At 36.2% G+C, this 21,923-nt stretch overlaps 1 protein-coding gene across 1 annotated transcript; it reads right to left on the reverse strand.

The window, feature by feature from the left end:
* Positions 1 to 11,589: 11,589 nt before the first annotated feature.
* Positions 11,590 to 17,831, reverse strand: LOC143613543 (ABC transporter I family member 10-like). The gene is made up of 6 exons (XM_077087220.1): positions 17,773 to 17,831; positions 17,442 to 17,622; positions 12,907 to 12,993; positions 12,067 to 12,192; positions 11,864 to 11,986; positions 11,590 to 11,801 (listed from the first exon to the last, which is right to left on the reverse strand). Exons 1-6 carry the CDS (start codon positions 17,829 to 17,831, stop codon positions 11,592 to 11,594), a joined length of 786 nt encoding a protein of 261 aa, XP_076943335.1. The 3' UTR covers positions 11,590 to 11,591.
* Between the last annotated feature and the right edge of the window lie 4,092 nt (positions 17,832 to 21,923).

Raw genomic sequence — 21,923 nt, forward strand, 5'->3', positions numbered from 1 at the left:
ATCTAACTTGTTCAATTACCGGTTAACTGCGTAACGCGCTGCATCAGACCGCATCGCACATCTACCTCATAACGTGATGCACACATCAACTGAAGCGATGCTTGCATCACCGTATCATGTGATGCACGCATTCTAAAACCAAGTATCAATTGAACAAATTCGTCCAGAGACAGAGATGATGAGAATATCTTATACTTTAGTGTTTACAAATTAACAAGCCAAATTATATCCATATAGTTTCTTCGGTTCCTAACTCTAAGAGATGTTTATTTTAACATTATTTGTGTTTTGAGAGCAGAACCTATTAGTTGTAACTGTATATATAGCAATGTGTTTCCTTTCTTCATGCAGCTCCATATGCTAAAAGGTTCATACAAGTTATCAAAACTGCCGACACGTATTACAGGTTTGAATCCACATAACTGTATGAACCTATATTTCATCAGCTTTTCAGCCCAACTTGCAAGAACTACTTAGTATATGAAGCAGGACCAAGAAAGAAAACATTTAGATATCTATAGAATTACAACTAGTGGTTTAAAATCATAGAAAACAAATAATATTAAATAAAAACCTGTCTTAGATCCAGTTTTTGAACAAACTAAATGCATATAGTCATATAGAACATGTATGAAATTCAGCTGGTCAGATTACTAAACGGATTTGTGTTCTAGCATCAAACACTAACAAATGAGATCATAAACAAAATGCACAAAATTTGTTCACTGATGCATTAATTTGTTTCCAATCCATCATGGCCGGCTATGAGGCAGGACAGGGTGGTCTACTGTCCTCGGCCCAATCACCTTGGTGGGCCTGAATTTCATTTATTTTTTTAATTATATATATACATTTTTTTAAAAAAAATATGCATTCAGTATTCCTAATGTTTAAACCCAATTACTCAACTAATGTAAGCCCAGTTTTATAAAATTAAAAAAAAAAAGGAAAAGAAAAAAAATTGCACAACCCAAAAAACTCAAATCATAACCAATTTAAAAATTTAATTGTTTACTCCCAATTCCCTTTTAAATTATTTTATCATTTTTGACGATTCTCGGAGACGGATACAACAGCTTGAATTTATAAACATTGGCGGCAAACCTAAGTCACGCATAATTATTATATTCCCCTAAAATGTTAAAAAAACAAGCCTAACCAAATTCAAGAGTCAACCAATAGCTGATCACCAAACATCATTAACATAACAAACTGCATAGAAATCAGCGATGAATGAGAAAGCTTACAGAGAAGGATCGTGTTTGGCTTTTGAGATATTCAAACCAGAGAGAGCATGCGATCTCATTGCCGCATCCATAACGTTGAGATTATAGTTATAAAAATAAAACTGGATCGAATATTTGAAAATTAGGGTTTTGTGAGGGTTGTTGGATTTAATTTAAAATGAAGAAGAAAGAAAGAAAGAGTCAATGGTGATTTGTGTCGTGGCTGAAAGTTAATCGCTCGATTGATTAATCGGTTGGTTTTCAGTTTGACTTTTCAAGGTCAAAGTTGGCAGGTAGACGCGTCCAGTCCAATGGCCCCCATGTGAGGAAGATGTATTTGTTCGTTGCTTCATTTTGGGGTTTTTTCTAATAAAAGATTTTATGTATTTTTGGTTTTTTATTTTTATAATCAAATGCAACCGACTCGGCTAAAAGGAAAAAGGAACTAGACACGTTTCTGGTGTGATGGTACCAACTTTTATCACCTTCATTCTCTTTTCACCATATTATGCGGGACGACTTATACGCTTATATGGCAAAAATGTTATGCAACTTGTATAATTGTCAATGAAGTATGCCAGTGTTGTACGTATAATTACAAATTATTAATAACCTCAAGGCCTAAAAGTCGTATTATCATTTGTTTTACTAAATTATAAGAGTAATTTGCAGCTTTTAGTTCTTTAGATGCATACCAACTTGTATCCTTAGTCCTTCATTTTCATTAATTACAAGATATTGTGTTTCAATGTCTATTACTTGTTACAGATTTATCAACTTGTAGTTATTAGACATTTTATTAAATGATCAGTTTACACTTTCATCTCGTATTTAAAACTAAATAAAAGAAAGAAAACAAAAAGAGGGAACCGGGGGAGGGGGGGGGGGGGGTTAAAAAATCCTATCATATTTATGAGTAGAAATCGGAGGGTTTTTTTTATTAGCATCACCATACCACAAATCATATAATTACATATAAAAAAGCACCATTATGTGATAATTAACCGCTTAGAGTCTTTTATCTCCAAGTTACACAACCAACTGACTAAGAAAAATCATTTCTGGCTATTAGAACCGTTAAGAAGATCGACGTCATCACTCTGATATAATGAGAAAATTCGTACTTTGCCCTGACGATGACAACAACTAGATACCCTCCAATGTCCATTGCCTCCCTATTGCCATTTTAGATTCGCTTCTATCATGGACATGTAAAACCCATATTGCGAATGCTTTTACTTAATTCGCATGTTACTTTGTTTTCATGTTAGGTAAAAACAAATTGCGAACCTCAAAACATGGTTTTTATATACAACATAACTTCTTTTAAAACTAAAATATGCGAGTTTCCTTAAGAAAAAAAAAATACTGTGATGGCGTAAACAAAATTGCCGAAACCTAGACATTGGGAACATTTGACTTGGTGTACTCAACTTAAATGATGTTATAAAGTTCTACTATTTAAATTAAACTAGAAGGCATTATCATTGATCAAAACCCCAGTCAAATTCAAAACCAGAATCGATCGTAACTAGGGGTGTAAATAAGCCTAGCCATTCGAGATCGGATCGATAAAAAGCTCTAAACGAGCCAATCCCAAGCCTCAAACAAAGCTCGTTTAGTTATGAAGTAAGAACTTGAGCTTTGCATGTGAAGCTCGTTTGGGCTTGCCGAACCTTACGAGCCTAGTGTATATTCAAGTTTTACCTCGTTTGGGCTTGCCGAACCTTACGAGTTTAGACTCGTTTGAGTTTTTTTTACGAAGTATATAAAAATATTTAAAAACATATATAAGTTAAATTAACAAACTAGCCGAGCCGGAGTGGAGCTCGAACTTGAAAAAATGGCTCATATCCCGAGCTCGAGAATAATCAAGCTCGGGCTCGGCTCATTTGCACCCTAACAAACAATGGAGTATGAGTTTGTGTGAAAGAGACTTATAAGACAGAATAGGAAATCAGCAGTAGAGAAGAGGTTGGTAGGGTGGTTGTGCTGCTATTGTGAAGTGGTTGCACTTGTACATTTGGAAAATGTGATACTTCAATTTATACTATTAAGTTGGTTCTAAATTATTATTGAAGGTAAACTTTCTTTGTGTGTAATTTATTTCTAATGCAACTAGTTGATATGGGCCAGGGCTTGTCCACCAATACCATTCAACTCTAAACTAAGGATGAGCAAATTCGGTACTGGTACCGATTTGGTACTGTCAGTAACGAATCGGTACCAAAGTTTTGAGTTTCGGTATGGTATCGGTACGGGACGATACCGGTATTTCCCTATTTTACCTTAAATATCGGTACCGTCCCGGTACCAAGAATTTGCAATTTTCGAGATCGAAATTTACTTCAAATCTAAACACAAACAAGAACCATAATAAAAAATTCCATAATTGCATGTTCAATTGAATCAAACAAGTCAAAACTAAGGAAATATGTAAAAATCCCTTAAACACATCTAACCTTAAAATAAGATCAGAAACAACATTCACAGTCAAAAGGACATAACCGGGTACCCCCTGCATTCGCCTTACCAAACCCCAACTCCTCTTCCGTGTATATCGTTAACCCATCTCCAGTTTTCCGCCTCGGTTTAACCGCTTCTTTATTTTCGAACATATCCACATTAGACCCTCCATATTTACTCTTCTTCTTTCGGGTCACCGATTCATCATCTTTCGAATCTTTCCTTGGTTTTTTGGTCAACTTGCTGGTCGAATTCTGCTCGGGATTCTTTCTTTTCTTACCAAAGATATCATCAATTTCCTGCCCGTATCGCGTTGGTGTGGAAGATGATTTCTGTTTTTTTAAGGTTGGTTTTTGTAACACGGTTTCGGATGGTTTTGCTGAGGTCTTGTTTGACATGTCCCAAGTAGCTACAATAGGGTTTTGCAGCCCGGGTTTGGTTGTCTTGGATGAACTCTTTTTGGGCATTTTGTGTATCGTGAATCTGCAAACGTGTGAAATGATAATATAAATGTTGAAAAAATAAAACAAAAACATGTTTGAATCATGAAGTTCTTATTATTGAAAACTGTTGAAAAAAATAAATGAAATAACTAGTTTTGTGTCAACTTTAATCTATTTACTTTATGTGCAAGGAGATTTAGGTTATGTTTTCGATCTGTAATGAGTCAAACATGCATGCGTAATAGAAAACATTAACGGATAAATTCACCCAATGCATGTATACCTTTAATGCATAACTGTATAAGACCAAGCAACATCTGAATTAACCCTAAACTTGAATTTGCAGAAACTCTTTTCTAGCACGGACTACCGGTATGCAAGAATCATCTGTGATTCAATCCAGTTAAACAAAGGCCATTAAGCACATGGTAAATGTCTAGAACACCAATATCACAACAAGCTTAAATGTTTTTTTTTCATGTACTTGTCTTCAGTTACAAAGAAACAGCCAGCGTTGGTTTAACTGTGGATTACGAGTATAAACCCTAATAAGGTATAAGATGCAGATTTTGATCAGCAAACCTAAAAACTAGGGGTTAGACTCACAATATGCTGCTCAAATTAGAACGAATTTCATATTCAACAAAAGAGGAACCCTAACTAGCTAATGCCCTAACTCAAACAAGTTTATCTATCTATAACATCAAGTATCAAAAAACCAAACTATTGCTGAATCAGTAATGTTAAGAGTTGGCAGAGCATACAAAACAGGGCAGAAGAGAAGCTGACGGAAAGGCTCTGGCGGAAGAGATAGAACAGGATCGCTATGGGGTGGGCTGTTTGGGATTCCTTATTTTTGTGGAAAAAGTACCATGAGATATAAAAGATTGTATTTTATGACTTATGAATAATTCATAACAAGGTAAATATGTGAAAGTGTAGTTGATTTAATCCGCATCCAAGGACCGAGAAGGCCTCACATGCGGCTACGGGTTTGTTTTTGGATTCAAAGGCACGCCCGGCTCATCATAAGCTTAACCAAGCAAGCATCTGGTTTAAGCTGGTTCGTTTACAAACCGAGTGGCTCAACTCGGTTGGAGTTTACAAAAACGAGCGAAATGCTAAGGCTCAAACTCGGTATGGTTTATAATTAAGTAGCTCTGTGCTGCTTGGTTTTAAATTGAAAACATATAAAATAAGTTTTACGAAATAAAAGACATATAAAATAAGGTAAACTAATTTTCGCTCAATGAGATATTCAAAGAAAACGAAAAGAAAAAAATCAATCTTGTAATTGGAATATGGTTTTTTGTGTATACAGTGAAGAGAAATTTCGTGTGGTTATATGCATCGGTTCAATTTTCGTTTGTGGTAATCTTCGCACACATTTTCTATGACCTGGTATGAAACAAAGGTTATTAAGTATTAACATATATAGCTTTTAACAATAAGATTGAATAAAATTATACGAGGTGATAGGTTTCACCCTAACCACCTCCCTGCTGCCGTCGCTACTCCCTAACCACCGCAAGCACCACCGCAACCCTCTTGAGCCGCCGGTGCTGTCATTTGCTACTGCCACCGACTGCTGTTTGTTTTTCCGACGCGCCGCCGCCATTTTCGACGAGCTGCAGCCACCGGAATTCATCTGTTTGCTGCTACCACTGGTGTGTGCTGCCACTCCTGTCCGCCGATCTCACAACTTGCCGGATCTGCTGTCGCGCCGCCTCCTGCCGCTGCGTCACCACCCACGGCCGCCGTAAAAGTCGCCGGAATTGTTGGTTCACCTTGTTGTGTTGTCTAGCTCGATTCGTTATATCTTGGTGTTCTCCCGGTTTTGATAAACGAGGGTTTCTTGTAACCTGGCTGCCGTTGAGCTGTATCTACCTCATCATCTTCACGGTATACTCGTTCCTTTCTCACTATTATTATTATTAGTATTATTATTATTATTATCATTAGAACATACGTGATCCGGATCTTTGGAGTTTATTTTCATTTTAAGATCTCTTGACTATTATTGTTATTGCTACACACTATTATTATTATTATTATTAGTTTTTGTTACTATTATTATTATTATTATTATTATTATTATTATTGATTTGGTGTTCTATTGCTTGTGTTTGTGTGTTTAGTTGCAACCATAGAGCGTAGGAACCATGACTATTACTTGAGACCATGTCCTGAAACGAGGGGTGTAGGAAAGAGTAAAGATAGGGAGCGTATATTGCGTTTGGCTTCTTGGAATGTAGGAACATTAAATGGTAAGTTGCTAGAATTGGTAGATGTGCTTAAAAGACGTAGGGTTCAGATAGCATGCCTCCAGGAGACTAAGTGGAAAGGACATAGAGGGGCTGAGTGTAATGGGTATAAGTTGTGGTACTCGGGGTCTGATGGAGCTAGGAATGGAGTGGGGTTTCTAGTGGCTAAGGAAATACACACTAGTGTGGTAGAGGTGATAAGACATAATGACAGGATTATGGTGTTGAAATTAGTACTAAGAGAGGAAGTAGTGGCAGTAGTCTCCGCCTGCGCGCCCCATGTAGGCCTAGGGGATCAGGAAAAGAGAGAATTTTGGGATTGCCTAGACGCAGTGGTAGGAGGCATACCTAGGGGGGAGAGGATTTGCATAGGAGGTGATTTTAATGGACACATTGGTAAGGCTAACGATGGTTTTCAAGCCGTACATGGGGGTTTCGGTTTTGGTGATAGGAATGAGACCGGAACAGATCTTCTAGAGTTTGCGGTGGCACATGACCTAGGTATTATAAATTCTTATTTTAGGAAACAAGATTCTCATTTAATCACTTTTAGCAGTGGCGGACGCGACACGCAAATTGACTACCTTTTGATGAGGCAAGGAGACCGACGTTGGTGGAAGGACTGCAAAGTCATACCTGGGGAGGCAGTTGTGACTCAACATCCACTACTAGTGACAGATATAGCCTTCAGAAATAAGCTGATTGTTCGAGAGAAGAAAGGTACACCGAGAATTCGATGGGGAAATTTGAAGGACGAAAATCTCCTACTATTTAAGGATAAACTCATGCTGCATACGCGGGCTCGACTAAATTGGGACTCAACTCATATATGGGAAGCTATGGAGACAAAGATCATCCAAGTAGCAAAGGAGACTCTCGGGGTCACAACAGAAAAGACAAGTGGGCATAAGGAGTCTTGGTGGTGAAATGACGCAGTGCAAGACAAGATAAGGGACAAACAAGGATGTTTTAGGGAGCTAATGAGGTGCACGAATGAGGAGGAGCGAGTGGAACTGAGGGACAACTACAAAACGGCCAAGATAGAGGCGAAGAAGGCAGTGGCGGAAGCAAAGAAGGCGGCCTTTAAATGGATGTATGAAGGTCTAGAAACAAAAGAGGGGGAACATGCTATGTTTAAGATTGCCAAAGCCAGGGAGCGTAGAAGGCAAGATCTAGGACCGGTGAAGTTCATAAAGGATACAGATGGGCATGTACTGGTCAAGGAGCAGGACATCAAGCTAAGATGGCAAACCTACTTCCACAATCTTTTTAACAATGGGAGAGCTTTCCAAGAAGAACATGACAACACAAACTTTCAACGACAACAATCGAATAACTGCTACTGCCGACGGATCACACGAGAAGAGGTGAAGGATGCACTTAGGAGGATGGGAAGGTCTAAGGCGGTTGGCCCAGACAACATACCCATCGAGGTGTGGAAGTGTCTGGGGGAGGAAGGAGTCATGTGGTTAACTACTCTGTTCAATAGTAATCTCAAATCAGGTAAGATGCCAGACCAGTGGAGGAACAGCGTTGTAGTTCCTATCTATAAGAACAAAAGAGACGCCCAATATTGTGGTAACTACCGAGGAATCAAACTACTAAGTCATACTATGAAGCTATGGGAAAGAGTGATTGAGGGTAGACTTAGACGAGAAACTCAGGTTACGGTCAACCAATTTGGCTTCATGCCGGGGCGTTCCACCACAGAGGCAATACACCTTCTAAGAAGATTAATTGAAAAGTATAGGGAGAAGAAGCGTAATCTACATATGGTGTTTATTGACCTAGAAAAGGCCTACGACAGTGTGCCACGACAGGTGCTCTGGGAGTGCTTGGAGGGTAGAAGAGTGCCCAGGAAGTACATAGAGATAATTATGGATATGTATACCAGGAGTGAAACAAGTGTCCGTGCGCCAGTGGGGGATACTGATTTCTTTCCTGTAGAGGTAGGTCTTCACCAGGGGTCAGCGTTGAGCCCGTTTCTTTTTGCAGTAGTCTTGGATGAGTTGTCAAAGTCAATTCAGGGGACTCTCCCGTGGTGCATGATGTTCGCAGACGATATTGTGTTACTTGCTAAGAAAAAACAAGATCTAAACATGAGGCTTGAGGAGTGGCGAACAACCTTAGAGACAAAAGGTTTAAAGATTAGCCGATCTAAGACGGAGTACCTCCACTGTGATTTTGGTGGGATAAACGACAATGAAGACGCACAGATCACAATTGAAGGGCAGGTGGTCCCGCAGGTAACGAAGTTCAAGTATTTAGGATCATTTGTACAGAGCGATAGGGAATTAGACAGTGATGTCACCCACCGAGTTCAGGATGGTGTAGATGGAAAGCAGCCACAGGTATATTGTGCGACAAGAGTTTCCCGACTAAACTAAAGGGAAAATTCTATAGGGTGGCAGTTAGACCTGCAATGCTATATGGAACAGAGTGTTGGGCCATCAAGAAGGCACAAGTGCGGAAGATGGAGGTAGCAGAAATGAGAATGCTACGTTGGATGTGTGGGCACACAAGGCTAGACCGAATAAGAAACGTTGTGTTTCGCGAGAGATTAGGGGTGGCGAACATAGCAGACAAGATAAGAGAGTGGAGATTGAGATGGTTTGGACATGTAAAGAGAAGACAGACGACGAATCCTGTTAGATCCGTAGAAAACATTACTATAGAGGGGAGGAGGGGTAGAGGACGACCGAAATTGACTTGGGATGAGAGGATTAGGCATGATTTGATAGACCTAAACCTCTCCGAGGACATGGTTGAGGATAGGAAATCGTGGAGAAGTAGAATTAAAGTTAAGGATTTTTAGAGAGAATTGAATACCTTAGGGCTTAGACTTAACTTATTTAGGTCGCATACCATAATGGTATTTCCCTTACATATATTATTATTATTATAATTATTATTAGCTTTTATATAGCTGTTAAACTGTGATCTTATTATTAATATTATTATAATTAGTAGTAGTTTGTATATAACTGTTAAACTTTGATTTCCTTTATTTTGCTTCATACACATGAACTTAGAGCCGAGGGTCTCTCTGGAAGCCACCTCTTCATTCCTTTGGATGGAGGTACGGTGTGCCTACATCCCACCCTCCCCAGACCCTACTTATAGCTTTGCTGTCGGTGGGATTGTACTGGGCATGATTGATTGATTGATTGAATTTTCGCTCAATGAGATGTTTTCAGCTGAGAGGCACACCATTCGAGCCTTTTCCCCGAGGTCTGGAGAAAGCTAGAATCAAACGGGATGTGTCTATTTATCTATCTCTTGACTCGAAATGGAAGCATGTTTGAAAAAGGATCTTAGAGCGTCTAGGGAGGGTCTCTTAACGCCTTTTTTTTTCTTCTCATCAACAAAAGAGAAACCCTAACTAGGTAATGGCCTAAATCAAATAAACTCAACTAACTAATGCATCAATAGATTATACATTATTTCAAGGGAAAAAGGGGGTAGCATAAAATATCACCCTTCATAAGTAAATAAGCTGAATCAGTAAGTAATGTTGGAATCCAAGAATAGAAGAAGCTGACAGAATTAGAGGCGGAACGTACGAGGAATAATAATAATAATAATAATATAAAACCATGACATGAGTAATTTAATGTAAAACTAGAGTAGAATCAGTTGGGGATCTGCTGAGCAAGTAAAAGTAAAAGTAAAAGTATTTTGCAGAAAGAAAAGAAAAGAAAAGAGAAGCAAGGAATATCATCGCTATCCGTTTTATTGTATTGTAATGAAAATGAGAATTAGAGGCGGCAGGTTTCAATTTCTTCACCGCACCGGAGAGGAGACGACCAAAGTGGCTGAGGAAGGAAGAACAATAAGCTAACCCTATCTATCGACCTAATATTTTTTTATTTTTTTTTTCAAATTTAACTCCTGATTATTAAAAAAACTATATCTATCAAATTTTATTTGTAAATTAAATGAACAAACAAATAAGATTTCATTAACCGTCAAACGCCATAGCAAGTTTGCTAACCAACCTGGATACAAAAAACGTCTGGTGCGGAGAAACATCATAAGGAGAGGGCTGTCATTTTTAACCGCAACCAGAATAACTACATGAAACCCGAACATGAGTACAACCCGAACTAATATGAGTCGAGTACCGAGTACTTTTTAATGGGTTTCGAGTAATCCCGAAAAACTCAAATAACCCGTTTGACTAAGTATTCTATTCAATTGTGGTATCTCCTGCCTTAGCCTATTCAATGAATATCGCTACTTTACTACGTATCAAATTCCTTTTTGAAGTCGTCTAATTTGTTCCGATTCCGGCCCATATATCGATTACTATTCCAGCATTCTTTAATTCCATAGATTAGATATGACTATTTATTCAATCAATAGATCGGTTTTTTCTGGCTCAATTCATTAGTCGACTGGTTATTCATCAGTCAATCTAATTGTTCTTCAGACTCTTTCGATTGGGTTTTGTGGTTTGTTATTTGCTTATGTAAGTTAAAATTTGAAGATGAAGTAGTTGCTTGAATTTTAACATATATATAATTTTTAGTTTTGTAGTTCACATACTTGAAACCTGATTAACCCGAACCCGAATAAACCAAGGGAGATTAGGGTTAGGTATGAGTACTCGAAATAAATTTCTCAAACCCAAGACCCAAAAGTACAACCCGAATAACACACCTAATTACAAGAGAACAAACGAAGAATACAACCAACCCCAAAACTATACCAAATAATTAGAGTCTCTTGATGTGGTTCCAATGTTTAATTGTTGACCAACAAGGCCAACTATAGAGAGAAATCAAATCAATTTCATAATTTCGTTCCTAATCCAAGATAAAACATGGATCTGTCGTTTATAGTAGGGATAAGCATTTGGTACTTGATACCGGTACCGATTTGGTACCGTCGGTACCAAAGTTTTGAGTTTCGGGATCGGTACGGTACCGGTATTTCCCTAACTTTTGCCTTCAATACCGGTACTGTCTCGGTACCGAACCGAATATTTCGGTACCGGTACCGGTACCAAGATTTGGCGATTTTCGGTACCGGTACGGTACCGAGCTCATCCCTAGTTTATAGGATTGATTACAAACAACCAAAATGAAGTGACAAGAAACTAACCCACTACTACTAGACTTAAAAGCAAAATAACTAATAATAAACAAAGGAAATCATATAGAAATCATAGAAAAAACAAGTGCACGGTTTCAAGAATTGATATTGTCATTATAAGAGGCTCTCCTCGTTTCAATCGAATCCATTATGACGGACGGTTCACCATGCATCACCACCCTTCCATCTTCCATATACACAGCACCATCTGCATACTCCAATTCTTCCAAACGATGCGTTACCCATAATGCGGTCACGTCTTCAGAACCACTCAACGTGTTCTTCACAGCTTTAATCACCCCGATCTGAAAACAATACCAACAGTAACAGTAACATACTAACAGTAAAGTTTAGTATTAGTTGATACCTGGTCGGTTTCATCCAAGAATGTTGTGAGTTCATCTAGTAGCAACACTTTGCATTGTTCAACCAATGCGCCAGCAATCGCAACCCTTTGTTTCTGACCTCCACTAAGAGTCTGTACTGGTCTCTGATAGCATTAACAACTCAAACATTAGACATTTATTATTGTTTATGAAAGACAAGACAGGTTCATACTTCATATCTTACCTGCAGATAATCATACATGCCCACAGCAGTTAATGCTTTTGCAACTCTCACTTTTGTTTCATTATCCATCAGATTAAACCGCCCGAGACCAAACGCCACATCAGCTTCTACGGTAGGCATAACAACCTAATTTATGAACCTTAAAAACATGAATATGGGACCACTTTAAGGTGGTTCGCATGCACAAATACAATTCAGGATGATATTAATTTTGTTAAAATATTTAACTGACTAGATGCCCCATGGATGCATCTACACCAGACACCAAATATGCAAAACGTAGGGTGTGGAAACCGAAATAATCGAACCCAATAAGAAACTGACTGCTTGGTTTTCTGCTTTTTTAAACTATCAATTTTCTGGTTTGGTTTTGCTATAACCAAAAACCAAACCGATATAGCAAAAAAAAAAAAAAAAAAACACTGTCAAGTAATTTATAAGAATTTAATAAATGGTGTAGCCTACAAATATTAGGTCCAAATGTGTAATAACCAATTAATGATTAAGTAACAGAAGATTTAGGAACAAAGTTTCAAGTCATTTCATTATCTTGTGCCATTTTTTTAAAGGCCAAATGGTTAAACCGAAATCATTGTAAAAACCCCATTTTTTCGGCCCAAGATTTTCTTGCCCAATTGGTAAAACCGAAGCTGAACCAAAATCATAGTTAAAAAAAAACGAGATTGAACGGCTTTCAAAAACCTTTGAGGTCCAGTTTGAACACAGACCCATGCGCATCTTTGTAAAAATCCCCTCCCTTTATTACTTTCAAATGATACTTGATTCATATATAATCCTATATAAACTTCATCTGTGAATAACAGCCTTAGAAAAACTAACTTGGTGATCTGGATTCTGGAAGACATAACTTCTAGGTTTCCTCACATGCACGAAACCGTCTGTTGGGCTTAATAGGCCCGCCAATATCTGCACACAATTAACTACATAAACAACTCAATAACACATAATAGAATCCAATATTTACAACATCGCACATCAATAATCACATTTCAAAAGATGCAGCCATATGGTATAAACAAAAACAACAATCCCACTTGTTTCCAAACATAAATCCCTAATTTTGACGATCAGCCATTAGTTTACTGTCTCACTGATAAGAGATAACCATCAAAATTTGGATTTAAAGGCGCGTCTCATGTAGTACAAAGGATGCAACGGGTCAGGTTTAAGACGGGTTTAGGTACTCCCAACCCCATACCTTATTATAAAAGCTTGTCCCATACCTGACCCAAAACCCGTCGGGTATCTATTGGGTATCAGGTATACCCATGGGTTTCTGGGATATTATCGGGTAACCTATATCTCGTATATACTTAAAATAAACCGAGTACATTATCTGACTATCTATATAATTGTCTACCAAAAAATCCTACGTGTCGCGATGTGGTCGCTCCCCCACCCCTCTCAAGCTACCAGATTGCTTCATTCCTAAACGGAGGCTTCTCATACATTCCTATAAATTTCGTGGGTTGTATGGGTCTGACAATCCGAATCACTCAAACGGGTTATATCAGACTCCCTCTCCATCCATCCTTTACCTCGCCTTAACCCTTTTCCCATTCTTCAAACCCTAAATTGTCCTACTCTCCACCGTCTCCGCCACCGCCAGCGCCTCCTTCAGACTGCTGTCTAAATCCATCGTAACGCCGCCTGCTCCGCCATTGTCTGGCTCTGCCATCGTAGATGGATTTGGATCCTTGAAAATTGCTAAATGATTTCAGTTCCGCCCTCCATCGCTCTTATTTTAATTCGGGTTCGTCATCTACAGGAATGTCGTCATGGTTTCTCAAACCCTCCGTAATAGTAAGGTTCGGTCAATCAAATCCTAGCCGATTGCTAAATGATTTATATTGTTGTTTGTAACATTTGAAAGAGTTACAAGGCAATTCATGTTAAAGCCGATTGCTCTTATCTACAGGAATGTCAGATTCTAACACATACACTAAAAATGCCTTGCTTGAAACGACTTGCAGAAAATATGATGAAGCTACCCAATTAAACCCTGCACTGCATGATATATGCATCTCTATCCAATCAAGCAATTGCTCACTTTCTTGAATGATTAAATAATTTGATTATAATTATGATTAAATATAATCCATGTCTATTTTCAGGGTTATTGAATTGGCTAGGGGTGTTCACGATCCAGTTTTGACAGCTTTTAGGTCAAACTGTGAGCCAAACCGTTAGTTACGGTTTTTGATCATCGAAAAGCAAAACTGAACTGTTGAAAACTAAACCGAACCAAACCGAACCGTTACTAACCGTTTGGTTTCACGGGTTAAACTTATTAAGCCTTAATAAAAATTGCAAAAAATATTAAATGAAAAGGTTACTACGTGATAAACTGAATTTGGTAATAAAAAATGTGTTTGCATATGTTATTGATGTAGTTTGAATATTACAACTGAAAAGTAATATGCAAATTTTAAGTAATTCTATATGCATGTAGAAATGGTAATTTCACCAATTTGTTTAGAAAAAAACTATGTATATGAACTCAAAATGATGGAACCTGAAAGCAGCTAACTAATCATAGTTCATGGGACTTTAAGTCTTTGAAGAGTTTGACCCAGATTTATTTCCAACTAAATGTAAAACAATACATATAGTTAAATATTCAAAAATACAAAATATATATAAATAACAAAAATATATAAAAATATATATATAAAAAACAAAAATATATATTGTCAAATCTTACAGTCCGGTCCTGTTTCACACTGCCGGTTTTTGATATAAACTGTAAACCAAATCGTTCGCTACGGTTTAGAATTTTTGAAAGCGATCGACCGAAAAGTTAAAGAAAAAACTGACCATGAAACCAACCCGATGACCGGTTTGGACGGTTTCATGATTTAAAATGAAACCATGAACACTCCTTAATTGGGCTATTTCAATATCAGATCGAGCCAAACTGTCGTAGAATGGAAGCAGAAGCATTATGGAAATAGGTTACATTTACACCTTTAAGCTTAACTTTCTTGCAAACAAATTATGTGTGTAGGTTCCTCCGAAGCCTTAGCCTAAACAGTGTACCAAGCTCGGGCCATTCTAGTTATTTAACAAATATTTTAACAACTATGCTTTTAAATAGTTTCAATATAGCCTTAGATGATTAAAAGCGGTTTAGTTTGTTAATGCATAAGTAAACAAGATTGGATGTGACTGAAACTTATTTGTATGGGAATGCTCATGAACCTTTTCCTGCCAATGTACTTAATTTCTCTGCTTTCTTTCAAAACATTCATAACCAATTTGTCTTTGGTTTCCAAAAAAAAAAATTATTAAGCTATTCAAGATATGTGTTTATGTATGTATGAGTTAGTTTATTTCAGAACCAGTAACATGTGTGAAAGCTATAATACATAGTTATCACTAACACCTTACCTACAAGCCATCGTCATATTACCCCTTTAATCTCCTTTCTTCAATCCTAAAACCCTAAATTGACTATTCATCATTTCATCCCCATGCTGCAGAAAATCTGTGTTGTAAGATTGTAATCTTAAAGTTTAATATGCAAATAAATAAATAAAAATTAAAGAAATTCGAATAAGCGAGTTGTTTGTGTCAAGCTACGAACATTCTTGCCATGTTTGGGTTCACACATCTAGCACGATTTGTAGGTTTGTGTCGGGTTGGACTCGCCAACACAACCCGTTTAGCATCCATGCATAAATCTATTCACCAGTTTTGGCCATGTTTACTTAGGCAGGGTCGATTCAAGTCATATCTTTTTAATATGTTAACGGACCAAATGAAAAAATAATAGTAATTGAGAATCTCTACTTTTAAGTTTGAAATTTAGTATTTGTGTTCTGTTGCAGTTGTTCCGTGTGCAAAAATATGTCTGCATCATGACTTCCTCCTTGACAAGGTATTTTGTATTTGGATTTTAGAGTGCGTTTTGTTTAATGTTTTCAGACTGAATCACACATTACCCAACGTTTAAACTCAGGAATTGGTGATTGTTAGGCATAGTGGAGTTAAAACCATGGAGTTAAAACCATGGAGTTAAAACCATGGAGTTAAAACCAACGTTTAAACCATGGAGTTAAAACGTTGTTTAAAAAAGAATTAAAAACCTTTTTGAAGTCATAACACCATTCGCAGTTTAACAATGATAACTATATGGTTGTTTTATTTTTTTTAACGACTAACACACTCATTGCAAACTGATTTTCAACAGACACTCGACCCCTCAAGAAGAAATAGCATTAATAGTTTGTAACAAAGCTATGTATGCTTCGTCTACTCTATGCATATTTCAAGTAAGAAGTCAGCAACAGCATGCAACATATGACGTTTCCTTTATGTAAAGCTATGCATGCAAATGTTAGCTTTAACATTTTTTAACGAAGCTATGAATGCTTCGTCTAGATATCACATAACTAAACTGTCAAGGCATATTTCAACTAGGATTTGTACCTTTTATTCCCACTTATACCAAGGCTAACAAAACAATAATCTCAATTTCATAAAATTGTATCTTCACATTATAGAAGTATAAAAAGATATAAAAATCCTATTAAAATCTCAAACAACAAAATGTTGGACCACATTACTTAATAGATGCATGAGAGCCCATTTAAGGCCATCCATTAAACAATATATATGTTCCGCATTACCAAACAAGCCTATCAAGTCCAAAAAAACGTGAATAAAGCAAAAAAACTAAAAACTTAACTCCAACTAAAACCTAAACAAATCATACAAGAAAAAATATATATATTTATAAAATATTAAAAAAAATTAAAAGTAACCCGCGTAGAACGCGGGCTAAAAGCTAGTGTCACACACACACATATATATACATACTAAAAACAAACCGGGTACATTATATGTTAAACGTGTCCAACACCAAACCAGATTGAAGGCTCCTAGAGTCTTGGAGATTATTTAATATAATAATTAGTTTATTATTATAAGATAAGTTAGTCTTATTTTATTTACTCATATTTGTTTTGTATTCAAATTCTGTATTTGAGTTAGTATAGGATTGGAACCGTGGGTTTATATATACCCTAGGTTCAATGTGTTAGTTATTATTAAGTTTTTCTCATTTGTCGTTTTCTTAATAAAAGAGTTGTAGAGAGTTCTACAAATCTCGTGTTCGTGTTCTTGATTCACTTGCTCAAAGTTTAACATTATATACATATCAACTTAAAATAAAAGAAAGAAAATCATGCCGGGTGTATAATCGGGTAAACATGTATATGCAATCAGGTCGGGTAAACGGGTATATCACCAAATCCCAAACCCGTCTCATACCCGCAATTTTTTTAAAGTAATCCATCCCTATGAGTACTGAGTCAAAATTGGTGAACAGGGTTTATCGGTTGGTTTGATACCTTCAAAAGAGTTGATTTCCCACAGCCATTAGGTCCAAGCAGCATCCAAAACTGGCCAGACGGTATCTTCAACGAGCAGTCCTTTATAATTGGAACCAATTTCCCCCTTTCATTGTTAATCGAGTAGCTTACACTGTGACTCTCAATTGCAAAATTGTCAGCGCCCGCAGCATTATAATTCCTGTAATTGAAACATGAGATGAAGTATACCCATATAGCAAAGCAATCAGTACGATACCCAGTTGGCAAACTAAGCGAATACTTGATTAATGCGTGAAAACAAGAGGTGAAGATAAGGTGTTCGACGAAATGCCGCAGTGAATTACATTACCGGGTCTTTAGGTTGGAGTGGAGAGGCGTTGAGGCGCAAAATGGAGCACCGAGGTTCATATTATTGTTTTACATCAAATGCCCAACAAGATAATCAATGGATATTTGCTCTTTTGATTCATGAGAATATTACAAATCTAGCCCTTTTCAGTTTCATTTCTTAATGTTTAGGGGTTGTGTGACAACCTTGAGCTAACTGTCCGATTAGTTAGTAGTAATTTTGTTAGAAAAACCATGGTCAACCTTAGTGGCTTTTATAATGACTGGTTGGCGTAATGTGACTTGAAATATTACTAGTTTATCAATGATGTTATATGTCACATATATGTTTGTAAATGCTTGATTAATAATTTTTAATTATTAAACAAGTATTTGATTAATAATTTTTAATTATTAAACAAGTATGATCAAGATAACAAAGTGTTATATGAAGAATCTATACCAAATAATGAAAATGATGCAAAAAATGTCATGTTCGTTTCAAGGATTTTAAAGGAATTTTAAGGAATAGGATTTTAAATCCCATTAATTGATATGTTTGTTTCATTAAATGAAAGAACGGGAATGGAAACTAAATCCCATTAAATCCCACATTTCATGGGATTTTAAAATCCCATATATTTTATAAGGATTGTTATGGAAAATAAAAACCTCTCCAAAAAAAATTCGAAAAAATTAATAAAAAAATCATAACTCAAAATATAAATCAAAAACGAAAAATGTAAAAAAACTACAACGTTTCCCTCGTTCTTCAAAAAAAAACGAGAATGAAGAAGATTTCAATTCCAATACATATTAACCAATCAAACACATGATAGGGATTCTCAAACATTCCATTCCATTCCAATTCCAATTCCAGTTCCAAATTCAATTCCAATTCCAAATCCTTTAAAAAAAGTCCGTAAAACGAACGCGCTCTAAGAGAATTGTATAAAATGAAGAAAGAAAGTTGTATATACTTTGGAAAAATTTTATGAAACAAGATTGCTTAAGTAAATATAATTAGAAAATCAAACAAGTATTGAAATAATAATTTTACTTAGAGAATGTTTAATCCAAATCTACCTAGAAGTAGAGGTGTACGTATCGGGTTTTTTTAGAACCGAGTTCGGGCATGATCTGGTATTAGCCATACCCAAGTTAGGTTTGGGTCTGACTTCGGGTGTTGTCTTGAAAAACCATACCCAATCGGTTTCGGGTAAGGTATGAAACTGGGTATACCTGGGTATTTCAATACCTTAATTTTAGGTATAGATTGGGTTCTTAAGAGGCTACGCTTTTGGGATATTTTTATGGGCATTTTCATGTAATTTTTGGGTAGAGGGCGGGTATTTGAAAAAACCCGGTTTCAGATTTGGGTTTTCAAAAACCGGTTTTTTCTAATACCCGGTTCTGAGCTATTTTTTCGGTTCGGGTTTTTTGTGCACCTCTGTAACATCCTGAAACGTTCGGGCCAAATTTGACAGGTTACAAAAGATAAGGGCCTAAAAAATGAAAATTCTGAGTTTCAAGACCCATTGCAATACGCGATGGGAGTATTACAAAACCCAACGTTGAGCGATGTCGTGCTATGTGATGGATTCGGTTTAGAACCATCGCGATACGCGACGTGGTCAACATGTGGCACCACGCGACAGACCACGTAGCAGGTCTAGGGTCGGCATTGCAACCCTAATGGGCGGTGTCGCGTTACGTGAAGGCCCACCATCTCATCTATCCTGATATGCGACATATTAAATATTCAGAGGCGGCTAAAACACCCATCGCGCTACACGATGGATATTCTTGAACTCCATTGCGATACGCAACCAAATCCAAAACTCATGTGACACCCCCCTAAAAATTAGCCTAATCCTATGACTAATGTAACCGTGCTTATGTAAATAAAATAATATAATAAATAAAGTGACATTATTTTAGTCAAAAAACTCCAATTATGTGTTATATATTTATTTATGTTCGAAAAGTTAAATTTGTCGTGTAGCGGACACTACGCGAAACACCGGCGGCGACTTAAAAGTAAAAAGTTAAATGTCCAAAGTATCTGGAATAACTCTAAAAATTATTACTATGATAAAAAAAATTAGTAATAAGCTATAAACTTATTTTAAGAAGGTTTGGTTCAAATTATTTTTAAAAGTTAGCGGTTCAAGAGCCAGTGTCGGATATTGTATAAACCCGAAACCCACCACCACCAAAATTTAATTTCTTTACTCCATATTATCAGGAATTCAACATCGGATAAAGTCTGATAGAAATTATTAGGATTGGAACTCGTTTGATTGTTTAAAATTCGCAAAACTTAGAATATCGGGTATAATAATTACTATTTAATAAAACTTACCCAACCTCCTAGCCATCCCCACCTCACCCTACTACATAGCTTACCTTACCAAATGTGCTGTGAGTTTTTAGATCTTCCACGTGGCCTTTCAAAGTATGCATGAAAGCCATCTGTTTTGTTCTTTCTTATTATAATCATCAACAATCTCCTAAACCACACCATTTTCACTCTTTCTTACCTCCTTCAAGCCGTCCAAATCCCACCAAATTCATTCTCACTATCATTTTATATTAACACAAAACCCTTAAGAAATACAACCCCAAAACTGATATAGGAAGCATTTGAGAGCATTTTAAGGAGATTCTAGGAGGTTATAAACACACACACACACTCAAGAAGTCATCTCTTTCACGCAAACCCGAAGGTAAGATTTAGTTCAAAAATCTAGTTTGCTTGAGTTCGTTTTACTAAAAGCTTCACACAAACCAAATAAAAACTCATGAAAATGGAAGTTGGTGTTGAATGTGGGTATGTGTGTGGGAACCGTAGGTGTATGGATATGTGTAAGTGTGCCTTACACATATACATACACATGCATATATATTAGATTCTTTTTTGATGCTTAGAAACCCATAGGTAATCTTCTTGCTTGATTTGATCCTAACATGAAACTTGAATGAAATGGGTTCTGAAATGTTAGTGTGAGAGAGAGGGAGCCGAATTGGGAGGGAGAGAGTAAGTGGGTGGGTGGGTGTCCAAGTTTAGTTAATTTCATCCATTACTTGAAAACTTGATTTAAGTGATGACTTCGTTTATTATTGAAAACACACTATATATTGGTTGGATATAAAAATATTGGTTTAAGTAAATGTTAAGTTGGAGGATGATATGCTAGATTTGCAACTTTGGTTTCTTGATTTCTAAATGCTAATGGATGGTTGATGGTTGTCACCTTGATTCTTGAAAGTTAGGATAAGTTTAAGAGTAGTAAATATGTTGAGTTGAATGCTAGAAAATCATATATGAGGAATTGAAATGAATAAAATGAATATTGAAAAATTGTTAGTTTCGCATACTTATTTAAGGTGTTTATTACATGATAAAATAAGAACAAAATCTATTTATTTATTTTTGATAATATAAATGCTACATGACAAATGATAAATAATTGCAAAATGATGGTAATCTTACATGATAGAATAGAACCTGAACATGCTTACTTTAGCTTGCTTAAAAATGCATATTTTGATAAATAATTGATTCTGGAATATTTAGTATTTTATAAATTTAAAATGATCGTATTTGGTGCATAATGTGTTCAACATATTTCGTTTGGTTTAGTTTGCTTGTCGGTTGCTTAAATGGTCGAAAAATTCGACTTTTTAACGCGAACCGACACGTTTCTAGAAACTATTTTAGAACAGCCCCTCAAACCTATATAATGTTATACATTACTCAAAACTAACTTATACATTAAGGATAAGTTAGTAAAACTTGATCCTAGACGGTTCGTGTCACGAGAACCGACACGGAAACTTTAAATTGCCAATTTTATGAAAATAATATCTAAAATGATAAATAAAGTATTTTTATAAAAGAACTTATAAACTTATACATTTCATACAAAAAGTGTTTTTAAAAATTTAAAACATAAAGTTTCACATGAAAAAGTTAACCGGTTCGCCGTTAATCGCGAAACCGACAAACCGACAAAACCGGTGAAAACAACTTTAAAATTTATTTATTTATTTATTTTACAAAGATATACACTAATAAATATTCCAGCAACTAATTAATAAATTTATAAAAATTTATAAATTTTGATAATAATAATTTATTGTTGTAATAATAGTATTGTGTTAGTGGTT

Source organism: Bidens hawaiensis, unplaced genomic scaffold, assembly GCF_021521415.1.
Source record: "Bidens hawaiensis isolate Kalapana, Puna unplaced genomic scaffold, B.hawaiensis_p1.1 tig00037700_1, whole genome shotgun sequence".
Classification (NCBI taxonomy): Eukaryota; Viridiplantae; Streptophyta; class Magnoliopsida; order Asterales; family Asteraceae; genus Bidens; species Bidens hawaiensis.

Excerpts from the sequence above, each read along its gene's own strand:
- LOC143613543 (XM_077087220.1), bottom strand. The coding sequence starts at position 17,831 with ATGAACCTCGGTGCTCCATTTTGCGCCTCAACGCCTCTCCACTCCAAC. Across the intron at positions 17,623-17,772 it reads CACTCCAACCTAAAGACCCG|GAATTATAATGCTGCGGGCG; the intron begins GTAATGTAATTC and ends TTTCAATTACAG. Across the intron at positions 11,802-11,863 it reads TCTTGGATGAAACCGACCAG|ATCGGGGTGATTAAAGCTGT; the intron begins GTATCAACTAAT and ends TATTGTTTTCAG.